The 21,252-nt window shown below is 41.0% G+C and overlaps 2 protein-coding genes across 9 annotated transcripts in view; one reads left to right on the top strand and one right to left on the bottom strand.

Annotated features, from left to right (window-relative positions):
- The window catches only part of ORC3 (origin recognition complex subunit 3), a 35,585-nt gene extending 26,997 nt beyond the window's left edge, over positions 1–8,588 (bottom strand). For 2 of the 4 annotated variants that reach the window (XM_051613765.1, XM_051613764.1), the window contains exons 1-3: positions 8,374–8,588; positions 5,414–5,468; positions 2,722–2,819 (exon numbers count right to left, since the gene is read on the bottom strand). In XM_051613765.1, coding sequence (XP_051469725.1) covers positions 2,722–2,819; positions 5,414–5,468; positions 8,374–8,397 — 177 coding nt within the window. In that variant the 5' untranslated portion in view covers positions 8,398–8,588. Of the gene's footprint in view, positions 1–2,350; positions 2,434–2,721; positions 2,820–5,413; positions 5,469–8,373 lie in introns of those variants that run through there. The other 2 variants (XM_051613768.1, XM_051613767.1) reach the window with 2 other exon arrangements.
- Positions 8,589–8,694: 106 nt separating this feature from the next.
- RARS2 (arginyl-tRNA synthetase 2, mitochondrial) overlaps positions 8,695–21,252 on the top strand; it is a 42,207-nt gene continuing 29,649 nt past the window's right edge. For all 5 annotated transcript variants that reach the window (XR_007888922.1, XR_007888923.1, XR_007888921.1 and 2 more), the window contains exons 1-8: positions 8,695–8,733; positions 9,597–9,670; positions 10,435–10,540; positions 12,347–12,430; positions 13,554–13,651; positions 14,697–14,752; positions 16,268–16,351; positions 21,104–21,180. Coding sequence is in view for 1 of the 5 variants with exons in the window: in XM_051613770.1 (XP_051469730.1) it covers positions 8,695–8,733; positions 9,597–9,670; positions 10,435–10,540; positions 12,347–12,430; positions 13,554–13,651; positions 14,697–14,752; positions 16,268–16,351; positions 21,104–21,180 (618 nt within the window). In the remaining 4 variants the exon portion in view is untranslated. The remainder of the gene's footprint in view (positions 8,734–9,596; positions 9,671–10,434; positions 10,541–12,346; positions 12,431–13,553; positions 13,652–14,696; positions 14,753–16,267; positions 16,352–21,103; positions 21,181–21,252) is intronic.

The following is a 21,252-nucleotide window of genomic DNA, read 5'->3' on the forward strand; positions in this document are numbered from 1 at the left end:
TTCTGATCATTACTGGATGCTTTCACTAAGCCACACGAACAACAACTCAAATCCTTACTTTGCATGGTTACAGTGTATGTTACTTCTTCCAAGGCACATTTGTGAAGATGGAATCAGTCTGCCATAGTATTACACATTTACTGAGCTTTCTTAAAATCCATCAGTCAAAACAACTTTGTTACTGGCACTATTTTAGTAGTGTTCCAGACAGAACATGAGGCTCTGTATCTCAAGTGGCCAATTCTTACTTGCATGACACTGCTCACCCTGGAAAAGTCATCAGAACTGGAAGTTCAGTCCCTGCTACGATAATAGGTTTGGTCATGATTATCTGGTGTATTATCTGTAAACCATTATCTGCACATTAGAGCTAAAATTACCCTAATTACAAGCCTACACTTCAGTTTTTTGTTTCTAACCTGGATCCTGGTAGTGCAACTGGAATTTCTTACATTACAGGAAGAGAACGTTTCCTAAAGTCCTTGATGAGATGTATCATAAGAAGAACATTTGTAAGGCCACTGCTGAGAGCAGAGTAACTGGGTTACCCTGCAATACTGAAACAAAAAAGGCCAAAATTCACCTTCCAAAAACGAAGGACATTTCCTGCAGTACTTTTGCCAGCTTTTCATGCTGTGAGAAGCCTAGAAGAATGTAATCACCAGACAACAGATGGTGCTGCCGCAATTGCAGCTGTTTATGATGGACATACAAAGGCTAAGATTGCTTCACAACAAAGTACTTGTACTCTTCAACACCTCAGGCAGATCCCAGAGAAATGGGAAAACACCAGCACAGACAAATGGACTGCCAAAAAAAAAATTGTCAGGTAGCAGTATCCTGGCAAAAACTTTGGAGAACATCCTGCTAGGTTTGCTTAGCACACTACCATAAAATACAACAGAAGTCCAAACCAGCAAGCCACACACTTTCCAGCTATTCTGTCATGGATCAGCTTTACTATGCCAGTGTTTGAAAGTATGTAAGAAATAAAATTCTGACTGAATAAAGCCCATACCTACCTGGTCTGACCTCACAAATGCTGCTGCTCTGAGCAGGAATTCACCCTAGAAACTTTCTAAGGGCCCTTCCAACCTGAATTTTATACATAAAAATAATTATCACCTCCAAGTTTGCCAACAGTGGGATAAAAGGATGGTAATTCAAAACTCAGTAGAAAAAAATGTGAGAGATACTCCAGAAGCTGAATAAATAAAATTCTATATATAGCAGCAAAAGTAACTGCAAGTAATCTGCCTTTAGGCAAATCAAACTTGAAGGCAAAGGCCACATCAATTTGTCAATGCAGCATGAACTGTCTTCCATCAGAAGGAGGAAGAATACAAGAAAGTATCTGGCTAACTCCTAGCAGCCTCAAAGAAAACAAGGGTAGGAGATTTAGAACAGGAAAGAATGATGATTTTGCAGATGGCAATGGCTCTGTTGTGCTTCTGAGTGGTTAAGGGAGGCTTTTCTATGATGGACTGTACCTGCTGCTCTGGGAGAAACCCTTGCAGAGCCACTAGGAACAACAAACAAAACCAAGACCCAACACTTCTTCAACCTGAAAAACCTGCAGACACTGTTGGCAATGAAGAAGCATTGTCAAAAAGGCCTTGACAAAACTGAGTCAAAGATAGAAGATCTAAGAAAAGGTCTTCCAGAAGTAGCTACAGAGTATCATCTACCCTGTAAGTCCACAGTGCGGCTGAGGAGGCAGTTTCTGGTGCAGCTGCCAACATGACTGCCACCGCTGGTAGCTAACCCATTGAGCTGAAGCAGTTGGCAGGAAGACACCAAACATCTCTGCAAACTGCTGTGTGTTCTCTATAATCAGCACTGCAATGTGGTGCACTGCTCTGCTCAGCCCTGACTTGTTATGGTTTGAAAAGGGTGCTGAACCGTCAAAGTGATCTGGATTATGGAACAGCAGGAACAGAATTAAGAGTAATTCATGAGTTTAGCCCAATGGTCCAAATTATAAGTTGTATCCAGCTGGCTTCAACTGTACATCCCAAAACAAACTTTGGAAAAAAAATAAGTTACGATGCCTAGAGCCCATCAGAAGGCAGAGGAACATGGAATACTTGCCTAGAGTCTTTGACATTGAATAGAGGAGAAAATGCCGGCTGGCCGGAAGCAATTATTTATACTATAATACAAGTCAGCTGGCTATAGGGACACAATAGCAGCATGCCATCTAACACACAACAATTAGGAGGCCACAGTTCAGTATGAAATTAACTCTGATTCCCACCAGACAACCCTGCTGACACTATGCATGCTAATTCAATAGACTATGCTTGCAGCTGCGTCATTCAGTATTTGACATCCACGCCGTTGTACTCACATAAATCCACTGGGCTACTGTGAACTCTGAAACACTGAGGTCAAGAGCAGCCTAGAATCCTCTGAGGGCCAGCAAGCACATAACTGAATGGAAGGTAGAAAACAGCAGTATGCCAGGAGTTAATAAAAAGGGCAATTAATGAAAAGAGAAGCTTGAAGCAGCAGGTAGTTGTGTGGTTAGATGTGTAATGGAGGGGTTTATTATTACTGTTTTATATTCTGGACAGCGATTTCAGTCTCAGTATTTTTGGCCCTCTGATGGCTTTAACTAACTGGCCTTTTAAGCCTGTAAATAAAGATCTCTGGAAACAAAGAGGCAAGCAGCACTGTTACAAATGCAAACCACTGCCTCAGTGTTGGGTCAAGACTCACCTCTGTTTCCGATCTGATCTGAGCCCATAAAGACTGACAAGTAAGAAACCGCAACTCAGAATCCTCTGTATCTTCATTTACTTTTCTCAAATCTTTAGCTAGAAAGACAGAAAGCAAGCACAAGCAGAAACAAATATTATTAAACCAAACATTTTTTGTTGAGAAGAAAAAGAACACAACCGAAACATTAACATCTTAATATACATATATATGTGAGGGAAATTACTTTTCTCTTAACCAACTAATTAACTGCTGGTATCTGGTAGAGTAAGTGAGGGAACAAGTAGAATCTGTTATCCAAGTATGCAAGCAAAAGGTAAAGAACTGGCTTCTATCTCAAATCCCAGATGGACTACAGGCTAAATCAGAGCAAACAGCTTTCATTAATAACATGAATCTTTAAAATATATTTCCCTTGCTCCAGAAAGTTTTGTCGGTTTCTTTTAGCTATTAAATATTCAATCCTCCTTTGCTATTGCATTCAGATATGAACCACAACAGCTTGCAAGAACAGATACAGGAAAATCCTTTCTGTTCCCCAGGCAAGATGCAGCTAACACCAATTGGAAAAGGACTGTCAGATTACATTAAATACTGATTTATTTGTTTGTTTCCTTTTTATAAATAATACATTTAACCAACACAACTACTCCAGCCAAACTTTTAAGCACAAACCAGGCCTACATTTTTGGCTCACCTCTAAATCGCCTCTCACTTTATACAAAAAGGTCAGTCGGATCCTTTTTGGTAAAACAGTGCCTTGGCACTTTTCCTGAATACATCTGGCTCCCCAGGTGCTGCACAGCCTTACAGATGTGAGTACAGAAACTCCCTTCCAACTAAGAAGACCTTTCTAGGAGTAAAATGGGAGACTGCATAAAACCCAGTATATCTGAATGAGATTTTTCTTGTTGTTTTTCCTCCCACGTTGACACAGTCTAAATTCCTCTAAAAACATAACAACAACAAAAAAAAAGCCTTGGAACCATCCTTCTACTGCCAGCAGATATTTAGCAGGCCTGGTGTAGCTTTAATGCTTCACTAACATCAGCTGGAAGAACATGAAGTCCAAAGGTTAAGTAAACAGCCTGTTTACTGTTGCTACCAGGCTACATTAAACATAACAATTTATTTTTTCTAAAGATATGCATATAAAAAATTTAATTTCCTAGCCATTCATGTTCATTTAGTGGCCATTCAATGGAGCATCAGCAGTGGTCTGATCTCTAGAAAAGAACCAGCTGATGAGCCCATTCCATCTCCCAAAGCATTAAGAACACCCAAAACAGCTCTGTAAAAAATGACAAACAAGTGGCATCCCTCATCCTCGGTTTTAACTTCACCTAAACTAATATCTCAGTTGTACCCCTAAGAAAAATCACTTAGAAAACACAACTCACTTTGATTACAAAGTTTCAATTAAAGATAATCCAGCAACCACATTATTGGTAACATACCCAGGCATAATTTTATTTTTGTAGTACCAAAACTCCAATGATAGATGTAAATGTGCACACAAGGCCTCTTGTGGGGTGCAACAGGATTGTCAGCTATTGATGCTGAGAAGTTTCACAAGCAAATCTCACACATGACAGGTTTGGGCTTCCAAACTGGGTGGATGCAAATCAAAGTACTGTTATTTAGAACACCATTCTAACCAAATGCTGTGAGCAGCCAAACTAGGTTATCTCTGCCTCTCATTTAGGAGCAGTTCAGTCAAATTTATGTTTCTGTCTCAAAGCATTTGCTAACTAGAACAACATTTGGTTGAATTTATCCAAGTGTTACTAATCTTCCAAAAAGAAAAATACAGCATCCAGTGAGGGGTAAAATTTCAGTGTGGTTTGAGTGTATAGGTCTTGATCATTTATCTTGCAATGACTTGGAATGACAGACTGGATTCTCATTCCTTTCATTCCCTGAGCTACAGATATGCCAACTCTCAGGAACAAGAATTTGGAATTAATTTTAAAGCAGGTGTTAACAGCAAGTCCCTCTGGTAATGAATGAGCCTATGGTGGTTTCCACAAAAATCTGCCCTTATTACTTTCCCCTCCAATTTTTTTATACAAACCGTCACACCTTTTTTGCTGCCCCAAAAGAGTTAGCCTGGGAATAAGAACAGTAAGTTTCCTGTCTCTCATACTGAAGCATCATTATTTATGGCTCACAAAACTGTCAGTCCTGTTCAGTCTTCCTCAAATTACAAGAGACCTGTATAGACACCATATAGGCTGCATAAACCAAAATATATATAACAAACACTACTGAACAGAAGCCACGGAATCTTCTTTTCTTCAAGAAACTTCGGCAAACTACTGAGAATACGATAAGACTTATGAATGGTATACGATTTCTGACTCCCATAGCTTAAAAGTGGCTCATTCAGACTCTTTAGATAAATAATTTGTCAGTCAGTGAACAACTTCTGGTAACACGGAAAAGAGTTCTGCACAAAAAATAATTTGCAAAGACAAATGTTGCTAGATAATCTTGTTTGCTGAAGATTAAAGAAACCCACATTTACACTAGCCAGTAATTTGCTGGTGTTCCTCCAAATAAATGAGTATTCTGCAATACCGGCATCAAGGAGCAACAGAAATCCTCACACAGCTATGACAGAATTCAATCAGATATGGTGAGCCTTCCAGGATTAACCCAAGCATAGCAACATGCATCAAAATCCACTAACCTTTTTTGTGAGACACTCTCCTCTTCTTGGGATTTGGTTTAAAAACAAAGCAGCCCTAGAAAACGGAAAACAAACAACAAAACTTCAACATGAGCATAAATCTGACTAGCTCCTGAGGCCACTTTGTTCACCTTTAATTCCAGTGCTCCATTAAATCAACAATTTGAACTGAACTGCCATCATCTTAAGAATATCAATTTGTATGTTGTCCCTTTATATTGCTGTTTCAACCTGAAAAACTAGTGGAAGCAGTATCCCAGCCTATTTGGAAGGAGCTTCTTCACCTTTCTGTTATGTTTGTCAATTCCACCATTGACTAGAGCAGCAGCAGATTTTTTTAAACTTCTCATAACCTCCAGCAGGTTTAGAATTAAGAGGAAATTATTCCCTGCAGACACATCAATGGAGTTTTCTCAATATAGTTTCAGTTAAAAACAAAACACAAAAAAAACCCCAAAAGGCCAGGATGCATATAGATACATGACCCAGAATAATGCAGTGGTTATTGGCACTTAGAAAACCAATGACACGCCCTAGAGGACCAGTGTATTCCGACTTGAAAAAATAAAGATGGTTAGAAGCAGAATGGTGTGGAAAAGGTCCAGATAAATAAAAACCCTGGCTCCAAGGAAGTGATCCAGAGAGAAGCCATCTTCCCATTAGATTAATTTCATCACAAAGGAGGAAGAAATAAACCACAAGTATTAAGCTTTGAATTCTGGAACATTTTCTTTTTCTTCTAGAGAATCTGAAATTTCTTCCCTCATCCTCTCAAATAATAATAATAATAATTAAAAAAAATAATAAATCACCTCTTCAGAAGAGTTCTGATAATTTCCTGTGTTTCAGACATTATATGCATTCCCCAGCTCTCACTGTTGGTTCTTGTGCCACAGCAAGGGGAAAGGGAACATACAAGTGCTAAAGACTGATAAACAGATGGATTCAATCCTCTGTTTCTCAGTGGAGATGCTTACACAAGCAAAGATTACTGACCTCAACCCAGGAGAGTTCAGCCACTAGCCTAAGAATGATCTAGTGAGAATAAAACTCAATGTTTGTTCAGTTATCACAGTCTCTTGGGTGACTTTGGACATGTTATTTCCCTTCTGATACAAAGAGGAAATTGCAGTAAAACACCAGTAACAATATCGGTCTCCCCTGAAAAACAGCCTTATTAACTGGAGGTGCCTTCAGATTCTTTCCACTTTACCACGTATATTAGCAACCATCAAAAACAACCTAGACAAAACTTACTTTTATTCTACAGATCCCAAAAACTGGAAGAATTCCACTAAAAAAAAGCTATGGTACCAGCTTGTTTCTGCTACAGAATACCTAAAGTGTCAGAAGAGTAATTCACAAAAGCATAATTGGAAACCAGCCAAAATAACTATAAATCATATTTATGTAAGATGAAACAATGTATGCTTAAGTCAAATGAAACATAAATATTATTTTATGCTTTACAAGCACTGGATTTCCCTACACCATGTAGCACAGACTAGAATGTAAAATGGAAAAGAAATATTACGCATAAGACAAGGGAAACAAGGGAGGCAAGGGGGCAGAACACACTTATCTACCTAACTGCTTAATGGCAACAGTCATTTGTGAAAGAGAAATAATGTGGTTTGGATTAAGTTCTAATTTTGCTTGGAAGTACTTCCCTTGACTCCCAGAAGTAATAACCTGCACAGTGACTTCCACACCACAGACCAGCTGCAGATCTCAGTTCAGTGAAAAGCAAGATAAGGGAGAGGAGTCTTCCAATGATAAAACACCTGCTGTGAACCACTGTTACCATTCACCATGGGATCAAGCAAGACAGAATATAAGTTAAACATTCCGATACAGTATTTTAAGTCTTACAATGTATAAAGACTCTGATGAATGCACTGTCCCTACTACCAACTCCTGACTACAGGCCAGACAAGACAGCTTTCAGCTCAGAAATATCAAGGCAATAACAGATACTTAACATTATGTGTGACTGACATAGCTTGTTTCTCCAACTAGTTTCGGAGGAAGATGCCATGAACGTTTCCAGTGGTTCCAGACTTTAGCTGGGAGACAACACTCACAGCCACAACACCACTGCTTGGTTCTAGGTGAGGTTTACTTCAAGCATGAGGGCTTTTTGTGTGCCAAAAGGTCAGAGGAGCAAGGCAGCAGGGCTGACTGTCAAGAGAAGCAGGGGTGCCTTAGGTAAAGCAGCATCAAGCAGGCTCAGGGAATGGATGAAGAGTAACCAAGGCCTGAGAGCAAGGGGAGGCAACACAGAGCAGAACAGGACACATGGGAGCCTGGCACAGGAGAGAAGGGAAACCTGAGCAGAGAAGGGCTCTCAACGTAAGAAAACGGAGCTTGTGCGGAGTCCAGAGGAGGGCCCTGAACCCGACCCGAGGGCTGGAGCACCTCTGCTACCAGGAGAGGGCTGGGGTTGTCCGGCCTGGGGAAGAGAGCGCTCCGGGCAGACCTTACGGCAGCCTGGCAGGGCCTGGGGGGCTGCGGGAAAGCTGGGGAGGGGCTTTCCGCAAGGGCTTGTGGTGACAGGATGAAGGGTAAGGGCTTTACGCTGGAAGAGGGCAGATTTAGGTTAGGCACTAAGAATTAATTATTTACGGCGAGGCTGGCGAGACACGGGCACAGGTTGCCCAGAAGGGTTTTGGCTGCCCCCTCCCCGGAAGCGCTGAAGGCCAGGCAGGACGGGGCTCGGAGCAAGCGGGCTGGAACGACACGATCTCGAAGCTGCCGACCACGGGAGGAAAGGCAGAGGAGCAGGGGCTCGGCCGCGGCGGGGAGCCGGGGCAGCTGCGAGGCGGGCTCCTCCAGAGCCGCGCGGCCGCCCCGAGGGGCCCGCGGGCCGGACCGACCCCCCGCCCCGCCCCGCCCCGCCCCGCCGCGGCCCGGGAGCCCCCGCAGCCCCGCGCGCCCCGGCCCCGCCGCCCCTCACCCACCTTGGAGACGGAGCACGTGCTCATGTCGCCGCTCTGTCGCCCCCGGGCCCGGGCGGGACCGGAGAAGCCGCCGACGTGAGCGGCGAGGGGGGGGGGGGGGGCGGGACGGACGGGCAGCGCGGGCCTCGCCCCGGGAAGGCCGCCCCGCTGCCCCGCGACGCGCCGGGCGGGAAGCGGGAGCCGCGGGAGCCGCCCCCGCTGCCGCCCCGCCCGCCTCCTCCCCCTCCCACCCCCGTCCCGGGAATGGTTCGGCCCGGCCCCGGGCGGGAGGGAGGAAGGAAGGGGCGGGAAGGGGCGGCCGCGGCTTCCGCCCGCGCTGCCATGGCGGCCGGAACCTTCCGCAGCAGCCTCGCCGCCCGGGTAACGCCGCCACCTCCCGCAGCGCGTCCCGGGGCGGCCGCGCCGGGCTGAGCGTCCCCGCCCGTGCCTCACCGGGACACATCCCGCCTCCCCCCTCCCGCCTTCTCCAAGCGCGTCCCACCGGTTGCCGGGCGCCTTGGGGCGGCATTCCCTGCTCCTGCCCCTCTCTGGCGGCGGCTTGGATCCCGTCCCTGCCATCCCATTCCCTGCCATCCCATTCCCTGCTCATCCCGTCCCCGGCCTTCCCATCCCCGGCCATCCCATCCCCGGCCATCCCATCCCATCCCCTGCGCCCCAGGTCTGGCAGCACCAGGGTCACCCCCTTGCACCCCGCCCGCCCTGCTCCCGGCCTGCACGTTCCCCCTCCCCACAGGCTTAAACTTGTGAGCAAAACAAACCGCCCCAAACAAAAGCAAAACCTAAATATATGAAAATACTTCTTTGCTCTTGGGGTACCAGAGCACTGGGAACAGGCTGCCCAGGGAGGCTGTGGAGTCTCCATATCCCGGGAGACATTCCAAACCCGCCTGGACACGTTCCTGGGTGATGTGCTCTGGGTGACCCTGCTCTGGCAGGGGGGCTGGACCAGATGATCTCCAGAGATCTTCCAACCTCTACCATTCTGCTGAAAAACTACCACATATGGCTGCTTTGTCTTGTGTTTTCTAAGGCTCGTCTAACATTTCTTGGCTTTGTATTGCTTTGTTTTGGAAAAATAAATACATGCTTTTTTTTAGCTGAGTTATAATCTGCTTTCAAACATAAGCGATGTACCCCCCCCGCACACAAGTATTTAAACAGGGAGCAGTGTTTTTCCTGGATACTTTTTGCTTATGCCACTTTCTTCTTTTTTTCAAATTTAGCTTTCAAAGGTTTTGGATCTGCCACCAGAAAATTTAATAAAGTCCATATCTGCAGTTCCTGTCTCCAAAAAACGGTAGTGTTTACGTTTTATCTTACAATGTTATGTCATCTTGTATTATTTTCTGTTGTGCTTATTTTTGCAAGAGCTTAACAGGACCTTAGGGAAAACGAAATACAGGGAAAACAAGCCTTACATTTAATTAAATATCTGTATTTTTCCAAGCAAGCTCAAAACAAGTATAATTACCTAAAAAGCTGTACAAAGTGTAGGCAGTGGTTGAATGGGAAATGTTGTGGTGTTAATGAGCTGAATGGGAAACTGCTTAGAGCCAAGGTGAAGTTATGGAGATTTTTTTTTTTCCAGTGTCCTGCTTGAGAAACGTAATGATGTTGGCAAGTCAATTATATTTATTACTGAGTATAATTTGTCTTAATTCTGAACAATTCTCACCTATCTATTTTCTGATTGTATTAGTTAGAGCAAAGGTAGTGTTTGGTGTTCTAGTACAGCTTTCTAAATACAGTGAACTTTGTCCAGGGAGGTGGTGGAGGCACCGTCCCTGGAGATGTTAAAAGAAGGGGTAGACATGGTGTTTCATAAGATGGTTTAGTGTTTGGGGATTGTGGGGTGGATGGTTGGACTTGATGATCTTGAAGGTCCTTTCCAACCTTGACAGTTCTATGAGTCTTTAACTTCCAGGTATCTGTGACTGTTTTATTTTTGCCAATTGGACTTGTCATATGCAGAGGCAGTTTGGATCTGACAGATCTCCCTATCATTTCAACAGTTTAGGTTTTCTTTTCTTCTCATTTTCATCTGTCCTTTTTTTTTTTCAGACGTGTTGCTGATTTCCAGCTTTCCATTGCTTCTGTAACAGAAGATGGGTCTGGCAATTGCTTAGCACAAGATCTCCAGCTTCAAGCTCAGAAGCTGGCTGAAAGGGTATGCTAATGCATTAATCTTATATATTTGATTAAATAACAAGAGGTGCAACAGTAAGTGCTATTCTTTCTCCATGTTTGAGTCAGAGTAGTTTAATGTCTGCACCTGTTGTTATTGTACACAGAATCTTCAGAGGGAATTGGAGAAGCAGTTTTAGGTAAGGTTCTTGTAAAATTATCATATTCCAATGGTTTGACAGTAAGTAGTATTTGAGAAGTTAGGAGGGTATCTAAAGTGTATGCATGGTCTGTACTGTTGCCCAGAACTTGAGAAAAAGCTTGAGTATCCATTGCCTTGAAAAATCAAAGAGAGCAAAATCCAGCACCAGAATGCTAATGGAGAAATTTAGCTTGTGGGTCAGACAGGCCTGATTTTCAAATCCCTAAGTGCTTGAAATTGAGTTTTCTTAGAACAGTAACTTTTTTCAGGTGTGTTAGTCTGGGAAATGGCAGTTTTAAGACTAATTACAGCATAAAAAGTAAGCATCGTGCAAAACAAGGTCTACACAAGTGACACAAACCTTGAAGGAAGGGAAGGAAATAAAAATTTGGAGACATTAGCATGCATAAAGTTGAACAAAAGTGGGATCATAAAGGTGATGCTGAGGTTTGAGGGATCTTTGAGCTGAAAAAAATCCTTTACAATCTGAAAGTATGTTGCTGGTGTCAATGAAGAGGAGTATAAACTAGGAAATTGTTGGAGAGTTGGGAAGTGGAGCTACATTGTATAATGAAAGTGCATCAAGATTCTTCATCTGCATCAGAAAGAGCAAGCTTGAGGGAATCGGCTGGGTTGCTTTGTGGTCAGGAGTTATAAAAGGACAAATCAAACCAGTTGTAATGCTACTGAAAAGCTAAACTGTCTCTCCATTTCATTCTTCACTGCTGAAATACTGAAGAGATCTATATGTTGGATGCATATGTTGGAGCTGTGGAAGTTGAAGATCTTCAAGGCTATCCATGATTTCATCTACTGGTTAAGAAAGTATCTAAGACTTAGCATGGGGGTGGAATTTGTTCTTCATGGTGATGAGCTTCAGTAGGAATGTCTAGCTTGCCTCTCTTAAAGATATGAAGCAAGCAGTGAAGTGTTTGTGTCATCTTTTTTAGAGTGCGTGTGGAAATTTCTTGGCTATGAAAGACAGGTAGTTTAATAAGAAGCTCTCAAACCAAACCTGACAGGTTGAGATCCAAAACTTTCAGCCTGTGAAGAGACCAAAATTTGTGTAAAGAGGAGGTTGATGTTAGGGATTCTGTTCAGAATTTTCAGAACATATGCCTTATGGAAACTGTAGATGACATTTTAAGTACATTTGCCTTTAACATTATGATTTTGTGTCACTGGATACTGCAGAACATTGTCATTAAAGTCAGAAACTTCAAGAAACAGCAGTCTAAAACTTCTGTCTCAGATTTTCTTCAAGACATTGATCCTAATTCATGTTTCTTTTTTTTAAGTGCTGTCAGGTACAGTGTAAGTTGCCAAATATATCTCAGCTTTTGTGAGTACAAGGAGATAACTACTGCTCCCAGTCAAAATAAAAACAGCCTGTACACATTCAGGGACTGAAGTAAAACATGTAATATTTCAGGCTGAGTTACCTTCAGAGCTATTAAGCATTAATTGGAAATAATAAAATCCCTTTTCCAGCAAGTTTGATTAAATGATCGATTTGTGGTTGCTTGAAACCAATAAATAATGTGTAATGTTTATAGTGGATTAAATTAATATTTATGATGGATTGAATTACAATTTTCCAATGTAGCTGTTTTCATACAGAATTCTTGTTTTGTTTTGTACTTTTAGCTAAAATGTGATGCTGTAGTAAGTGAAATCAGTGCTGGTCCAGGAACAGTGAACTTTACAATAAACAGGGAATTATTAGCAAAGGTGAGTACTTAAATTCCTCAATTTAAAACTATAGAATACTTCATGTTGTCTCAGAAAAGGATTCTTTAGGTAACACTGGATTTGTAAGCTCTTGTCAGGGATCCCTGTGGCTGATTATGTAAGCCTAGAATTTGGAAGTAGGCTCTAAAGAGTATATCCTTACAAGGAAACAATGTATCTACCGTTTGCTAATAATCATAACTGTTATTTTTCCTTCTCTTTCTGCTTTAGGAAGTAAGCTTGGCATCTGCTTTGATTTTCTACAGTATGCAACTCAAAAGTTTTTATCCTTGCATGCAAAGACTCTTTAAAATAGAGAAAGATTATAAAAAGATAACTGAAATTAAAATATTTGACAGTAGATCTATCATTATATGCTTTGCTTAAAAAAAAAAAAAAAAGCAAGGGTCGGGGGGGGAAGATGTGTTCAGAGAAGTCTGATATCTGGCTGAAATTGGAAGCTTCATTTGTTAAACCAGTAACTGGCTGAAAGGAAGATACTGTTCAGTCTACAAGGGGAGTGTCTCAGTTGTACTCTCTCTGCATTATTTGCAAGAGCTTAATAAAGCTTTGTCAAGCCAGTTCAACTAACTCAAGGAGCAAGCTACACCCTGATGCTGTTCATGGCCTTCATCTCTTGAGTTATCAAATAGTGGAAAGTTATATTTTGATCTTAGAAAATTAACCACAGCTGAACTAGGGGCAAGAAATCAGGTCTTACTGGTGAAGCCCCTCTTCCTATTAGGACTTCCACTGAGTCAATTAGGTTTGTAGTCCTCTTTTCCTGAATGGTAAGGCCCTTTCTTCTTGCAAAATGCTGATGCCTACACATGTCTATCGATGAGTTGCTTTATTTATCGCCTAAAATAAACTCTTTCATTTCTTATTAGCTATTTATAATCCATCTTAATAGGAACATAGTAGCTGACTCTTCACTGAGTAGTTTCTGTGGTAAAATTTATTCATATATCCATATTTTCACCTGCATGTGAGATCTTGTTTGCTTGACAGACCAGGCAGGTTGCTAAAGTGAAGAAAAGGTGTGAGACCAAACTCTTGTGAGATTGGTAAATAGTTTTCCTGATCATGCTTTCTGTTGTTGAAACATATTTTCCTTTTTTAGACTGTGTTGCAGCAGGTGTTGAAAGATGGCTCAGAGTATGGAGTAAAAAGTGAACTTTTCTCTAGAGTGCCTAGACAAAAAGCAGTGATTGAGTTCAGGTAAGTGTCTCTGATGAATCTTTGGAGAAAATTGCCTTGTCTGCTGATTGATATTTTGCTGATCGATATTAATTGCTCTAATGTATGATGCCTGTGAAGTTAAACTGCATTTATTGTATTATATTCGGCTGTATTTGATACTCTGATATACTTGCCAAATTGAATATAAGTTTCGAGAATATAGTGTTGGTACTTTAAAGAGTTCATGCCTCACATTGCCCTCTACTAAGAATATTCTCTTTTAGTGCGTAGTAGCATTCAGTTTTTAAGTAGGCTTATTTTATTTTGTTACCAAAAACCATAGTCTGAATTTTCAGCCACTAACCTGTTCCTTTTTTCACCTTAATACCATCCTTCTCCCTAACTTGCTAAAGCAGCTGGGCATTTGTCTTGCTAAATGTTCTTTGTCCACTGCAACTTTGTTTGCAGTGCTCATGGAATGAAAAGTTGCTCACTCAAATCTCTTTATGTATAAATATTTTTGTTCACTTACACTCCCTCTGCAGGCTTCCATAGTCATGGACAGTAAGCACTTGTCTTGAATTTGGAGGGTGAATTTTCATGGTTGAACTTCCATTTTATTATCAGGAGCAAACAATTGAGTGTGGGTTGTTGTTTTTTTTTTTGAGGGGGGGGCACTGTTTGTAGAAGATGTGATTTTAGTTACTGATTCTTGTACACAAGATCCCTTGTTCTGGGATGAGTTTTCTCTCTAATAAAGCTATGAGGAAAAAGATCTGTGTCTGCCAAAAAAAAAAGTGAGAAGGTAGTGTAATTCCTTTGTCACTAGTGTTTTTGGGGAGGTTCTTTGGTGTGGGGCTGTGTGGGTTTTTTTAGCTCTGTAACACTGGCTGTTAATTGATACTGGAGGAGAAGCTGGCTGGATTGGAAAATTTGATGTCTACAAGAGGGGATTTTAGGGGAAAACTGAAAATTGTGGGTTTATTTCAGTTATTGTGCTATATGTATGTGTTGAATTGCTTTGACTTGGTGATCTGGCAGTCTTGGACATTGAAGAAACATAATTTGTGAAAATTTGTTGCAGCTCCCCTAATATTGCCAAAAAGTTCCACATAGGACACTTGCGTTCCACGATAGTAGGTAAGTGTGTATTTAGCTGCCTCCTGAAAGGGCTTGTTTGTCTGCCTGTTTCACTTGACAGGGGAGCACTGCTAACCTTTCCCTCTTTTAGTGGGAATTTAGTGCTAATTAAAAACCTTTTGCTCATTATGCAGTGAAGAAAAGAGTGTGATGTGTTGCTGGCAGATTTATTAAGTCACACAGAATATAGTTTTATGACTGAACATTAAATGAAGTAGTTTAAAACAGTTCAGCAGAGACACCCAGGACAGTTTTCATTGAGGTGTTATGAGACTCCTTTGATTTTCAAATTTCCAATTTACACTGGGCTGCAGGGCAGTCAGATAGTTGTGTCTTGGTGGCTGTCTTGCAAAAAGCTTGCTTTTATATGTTAATTACTTTATGCCAGTATTACAGACATAGATGCTGTTATTTGTAATGGAATAAATAATAAGTTTATTGTTCACTACTCTAATGGCATATGGAAAGCATTATTTCTCCTTCCTTTCCCTCTCTCACAACAAAAAAAATCATGGGTTATTAGCAGAAGTTTCTACAGCATCTGTGTAGCAAATAATGTATTAGTTTTTAATTATATTTCATGTATTGTATGATTTTTAATTACATAAAGTTAATAATTCTGCCTCTTCATGGACTGATAGTGGAGTGAAATTACATATTTTTGGCTCTTTATGTTCCATTTCTGGACCCTTTGCTATAGAAAAAAAAACCTACTGTAGTTCAGTACATTGGTCCAATAGTAGGAGAATTAATTAACTACAGAGAATGGAATCAAAAGTAGTTGCAAGCTATAATATGGTGTTAAAATAACAGGAGAAAGCTTTCTGCATCCTTTTACATCAGTGTTGGAATTAAAAGGTACCCCCGAAGCACAGGAAAATAGAGGAGGGGATGCAGGTGTTTAATCTTTGTAATTCTGTGGTTGTAGCTGAGCTCAGGAGAAAGAGGAAGGGTATTTATTGTGGTAACAGCCAGAACCAGAATGTGCTGATGTGATAGGGTTGGTTTGGAGCCTGTCAGACACACAGTGTGTTAAGTACAGAGCTCAGTGCTGCTCCAGCAGTGTAGAGAGATTCAGGACTTGATGTTCTCTACTTAATGTTGTAATTAACAGCAGTTTGTGAATTTTGAGTACTTGCTTAACCTCCTGGGAAATTATGTGTACTGCCACAGATTTGTAAGAACACAAGAAGGCTTCAAAAAGTGGTTTTTGTTTTCATATACTTCACAGTATGTTCATGCACACACAACATATAAACACACACGTGTGTGTTTATGTCACTGTTGTATGAGACAATTTGTGGCACCTTTTAAATGCCCAGCTTTTTTTTTTTTCCTGCTTGGAATACTATTACTTTCAATTTTTAAGTATTTTAGCAAATTCTGTGGAGTAGTTCATCTGAGTGCTTTTCCTCTTCATTTTGAATACAATTCATACACAAACTGAAAACTGTTCTGTTGTGCTGAGAGACTGCCTGCACCTGAATAATAATACCAATCTTGTTTCCTTACCAGGGAATTTTATAGCAAATCTCAAAGTTGCACTGGGACATGAAGTGACAAGAATAAATTACCTTGGTGACTGGGGCATGCAATTTGGTATGTTGTGATATTTGTTTCCCCTGTTCACTTTTCTACTGGGTGATATGGTCTAGGTTTCTAGCTTCAGTTTTTGCAGGCCCATTGGATTCACTCTGGGCTCAAGAAGAGTAATACTGTGCTCTCGTGCATGTCATATGTAGTTAATCTCTTTACAATATGAGGAAAACAATCCAGACTGATTCATCACCACTGTGACTTATACTACTATTTAAGAACAGGAGGAGATTTACCCAACAGTGCCTCTGCTGCTCAGTAGCTTCTCTCTCAGATTATGTATGTATAATTTGGGGTTTCTTTTTAAAGGGCATTATAAATATTTTCTGAGTGTGCTGGTTATACCTGTGGAGCTCTCACAGCTGAACAGATGGCTGTTGCTGCCTCCAGACAAAATGTATACATATTACCATAGCTCATGCATGTCTACTGAGATACTGCCTTCCTTATTCAGATTTTGCATGTGTAACAGTAGTGGAAGTGTAAGCTTGCCTGTGCCACACCTGTACATAACAATACAATAACTGTAACAAAATGTATATTTTGTATTTGGTTGTGTTTGTGTGTGTTGTGGCCTTTTCCTTATCTGTTTTTTCTGTTCCCTCTGGAGACTAGTTCATTATTCATAGAGCATAACTAACTTCCACAGCAACTGCCTTTTGGCAGCTTGAGGCCCAGAGAGCTTTGAAGATAACCAAACACTTCCCTCAAAATATTCACTTTCTCTTTAAAATATAGTGAAAGAAAGGTGTGCAGGTGGAGGAAGTGCAAATGACCAATAGGCCCTAGAAGACTATCAATCTTGTGTGCATGTGTGTTTGCACACATGTAGACACTCCTGACTCTTCTGAAACGTTCATCAGATAAGTGAGGACTCATGTGCAGCCCAGCATGAGTTGATACTTATTCTCTGACCAGAGGTCATTTATGTCCAGTTGCTGGATCTGTAAATATCCCTCTAATTTGATAGTTGACCCATCCACAGGCATTCACTATAACTTTGTTAATTTTTGTTGTTAATCTTGCATTTTAAATTGATCCATATTCTCCTTTTTCTAATTTCCCCTCAAAAGCTGATTTTGTTGTTAATTTTTGTTGTTAATCTTGCATTTTAAATTGATCCATATTCTCGTTTTTCTAATTTCTCCTCAAAAGCTGATTTTGACATAGTTTTAAGCATTACAAAAATTACAATAATGACCACTTCTTAGTCATTGAAAACTGGCACACCTGTGAAGTGTATAGAACCCCCACACATTTTCTGCAGTAGGTTCTGAAAACAGAGTCCATATATTTATTTTTAAATGGCAAACACAAAGTGCAGTGCCTTTTAAGCATTTTTTTTTCTTTCCAGTCCTTATGTAGTTTCACTGGTACCACTATTTATGGGGACATGAAAGACTCAACTTTATGAACAGAGATGTGTTTAAAAAATTCATGTTAATACCCTACTGCTACTCAATTTATGTATTTAGATTCAGCAGGCTACAGAACATAACAAAATTGTATTCAGTTCTACCCATTCTCCTTCTAGAGTAAATTCCTGGGTTTTAGACAATGTGTAAAGCATTCTTACAACTGTGAGATTAGTAACAAAATATTTTGCTTCTTTGTTGCTTCTCCACAGCTCATCTTTCCTCATTATGTTTCTGATCAAACAGCAGTTTATAGCAGAGTTTTGCTTCACATAGGATTTATTTCATAGGAATTAAACACAAAATGAGTTCACCTAAAATTAAATTAATTTCATCATTGCTTATTTCATTCATTTTTGCCCTTTGGACATAATTCTGTCACTATGTTATGTAGTGAATGTGTCGATGACAATTAAGCAATGAAATGCAATGTGGTTAAAGGGCTTTTCAGTTGACCTCATTCTCTCTGTTTTTGAAGAGGCTGAATTGTACCCCTGTCACGATTCGCTCTTCAGATACGTGGCAATTTTTTAGGACAAAACAAAGTTAACACAGTGTTGGGTACACAAATAGGCACTGGGGCTGGTGTGGGGTCTTAGGAGAGATGGGGCAGAACCCCATTGCTTTCCAACACTCCTCACCAGAGGGAGGCTGGTGGGGCTGGACTCTGCCCTGGGATAAGCCGCGTGGCAGCTGCACCCTTTGTTGCCCCACGGGGACCTGAGAGAAGGTTTAAAGGTGATCCCAAATGGTGAAATTAAGACCCAAACAAGATCAGATGTCACGTGCACAACAAACTTCACTGGAGTAACACAACGAAGTCGCTAGAGTGCATAGGACAGGGAGGAAAACAGAGACAGGAAAGAAAGGAGAAAGCAGAGATACAGAGGACAGCAAGTGAGAGCATAGTTACCACCACGGTCCAGCGACGTCGTTGGTGGAAAGTGCTTCCTTGCACCCATAGTGTCCCAGATTTTTATACAGTTCTTGCCCACTGCATCCCCACTTTTCTCCCTGTACAGGTGAGAAAATCCTTCTATCTTCGTGCTCCTTCGACAGAGGAGGTGGGGAGGGGGAGAGGGGGTAGGTATGGTGCCAGGGCTATGCCCTGCAGATAGTCTTTGTTTGGCTAATTAATGAGTTCAGCCATTGCAAAAGAGGAGGTTGAGACAACCGGCACCACAGGATTAGTTTATTGCAGTGGAGGTTTGGTCCTAGGAGATGGCTTGAGATTGGCACTTTTTATCTTTTCCTGCTAAGTCAGTGGTTTTCATGAAATGTCAAGGCCTGGTTATCACTGGATATTCTGCTCCCAGCGCCAGCTGTAGAGCTCCTTTGTCTCCAATCTCAGCATGTCCCACACTGAACTCCCCAGTTCTCAGGCACACATTGAGGTGGGGGAGTAAAACGGTTTGGTGGTTGCTGAGACATCTCTTTAGTCCATCAGCAAATCTTGTTTAACTCTTACATGTCTCAAGACAGAACAGATATCCTGAGTGCCTAAGTACATCACTTATCTCTTGGATTGTTCGAGACAAGCACTATACATCCTGGATGTCACAACTCCTCAGTCTCAATGTCAGGAATTTTAAATATTTTCATGCAAAATTTCCTGAAGGTATAAAGATCACAATGCCTGTTGTTTACATGTCTACCTGTTGTGTAGCACACAACTGTTGGAACTGTGCTTTTGACCTAAGTAGTTATAACTTTTTCTTTCAAAATGGGTTTTGCCCTCTTTATTTGAGCTGGCTCAGCTCAAATATATGACAGGTTTTATAACAATTAATATAGTCATGCTTCACAAAATTATAGCATAGGCATATTGTTATAATGGTCCTTCCCCAGAAGCAGTGCTATAATTAATTATCTGCCAGCATCTTTATTACAACTGTAATTGTCAGAGGCTTTAATAATTGAAATAATATTTTACTGAAACATGGCAGAGAAGTCCTCAACCTTTAAGCAGTTTTGGGACAGGTGTCTTAAGGTAACAAAGCTTATGTCTGGCTGTCTATCTTCCTGTCACACTGCTCCAAATAAATTTTAAACCAATGGGCCAACTTCAGCCAGATCTGACAAAGAAAAATGTCTTTATTTTGCTATTGTGACAGCTGTCAGCTGAGTAGGGGGGTAGGAATGCAATTTAATGCCCCCTGGGAGAGAAAGTTAACTTCTTTGTTCAGCCTGCCAGCTAACCAGTCAGCACATCTAAGTCAGAATCAGTCCCAATACATGCTGCATCTTGTCAGTAATCAATGAGTATAACAAGGGCTGGGGATAGTTTGAGGAAGACAGAAATGTGTGGAAGGACGTGTTTGGGTTGAATAAAATTGGCAGTTGTGCAGGGGGTTGGAGTGTGAAGCCAGGATTGACACGTGGAATGTGTAGGTACACCAGTATCTAAGAGAGATCATTAGGAAATCAAGCTCTGATTACTCATAGAACAAGTTGTCCTTAAAGAAACTCCCTTTCAGTAGGATTAGACTAATTTCCTTAACTCTGACTTCTTTTTCTTACCTGGGTCTGCCATGTCTTCTGATGCACTCAGTGTTTCCAAGAGAGAAGTTCTTGAGGCACTGCTATTTGTTTAGTGGCAGAGAGCTTTTCAAAGGGATACCTACACACTTATTCCTCCCAGGCTGTCTTCACATCAATTCTGGTCCTTACCCGCTCAGAGGAATGAAATGGCTTTAAAAGCAGCCTCTGAAAATTGAAGAGGCTTCAGGGATAACATTGCTAGATTACTGAAGGAGTTAATGGGCTCTTTTGATTTAGACAAAAAGATGGGCAGTTGGATTTCTCGCCCTTTGAGATGGCTTTTGGAAAGTGCTGATGCCAAATTGGATATGTGAGAATAGAGCTGCATATTGTCAACATGCAGCAAAAGGTTGCCTTCTATTGTCCTTGAAATGCTAATACTATTAAGTGGGCAAGCAAAATAAGGAGTTTTGAGCACGTTCTCTTGCTGGACAGTTTCCAGTGTGTGGTTTCTCATTTACAGCTGGTTGCTGTCTAAAGATCATTTTCTCAACAAGTCCAGATACACAAATGCCATCTATGAGGGATTGAAAAGTCAGCATGGTATTTCTTACTGACTTCTAGCTATTATAGGTTTGGTCTTTTTTTGTCTTTTTTTTTTTTTGGTCTTTTTTTTTTCATGCACTGGAATAATGGATTATGCTCTGGATTTGGTTTTGTAGCATGCACCATTATATTGCTTAAAAATATAAGGCATTTGTTTTATTACATACAGTTTTAAGGTTAGACTTGCTTATGAAAACAACAAAATACTATACTCTGGGCTGTTGTCTAACTCTCTATTTAATTGTTATTCAAGGCTTATTGGGTGTTGGTTTCCAAAGCTTTGGCAATGAAGAAAAGCTAAAATCCAGTCCTTTGCAACACCTTTTTGAGGTAAGTTCAAAGACCAACTAGGGACTTCAGATGACAGTTCATTTAACTTAGCTGTCAATTTTGTACAGAATG

This window comes from Apus apus, chromosome 3 (genome assembly GCF_020740795.1).
Source record: "Apus apus isolate bApuApu2 chromosome 3, bApuApu2.pri.cur, whole genome shotgun sequence".
NCBI lineage: Eukaryota > Metazoa > Chordata > Aves > Apodiformes > Apodidae > Apus > Apus apus.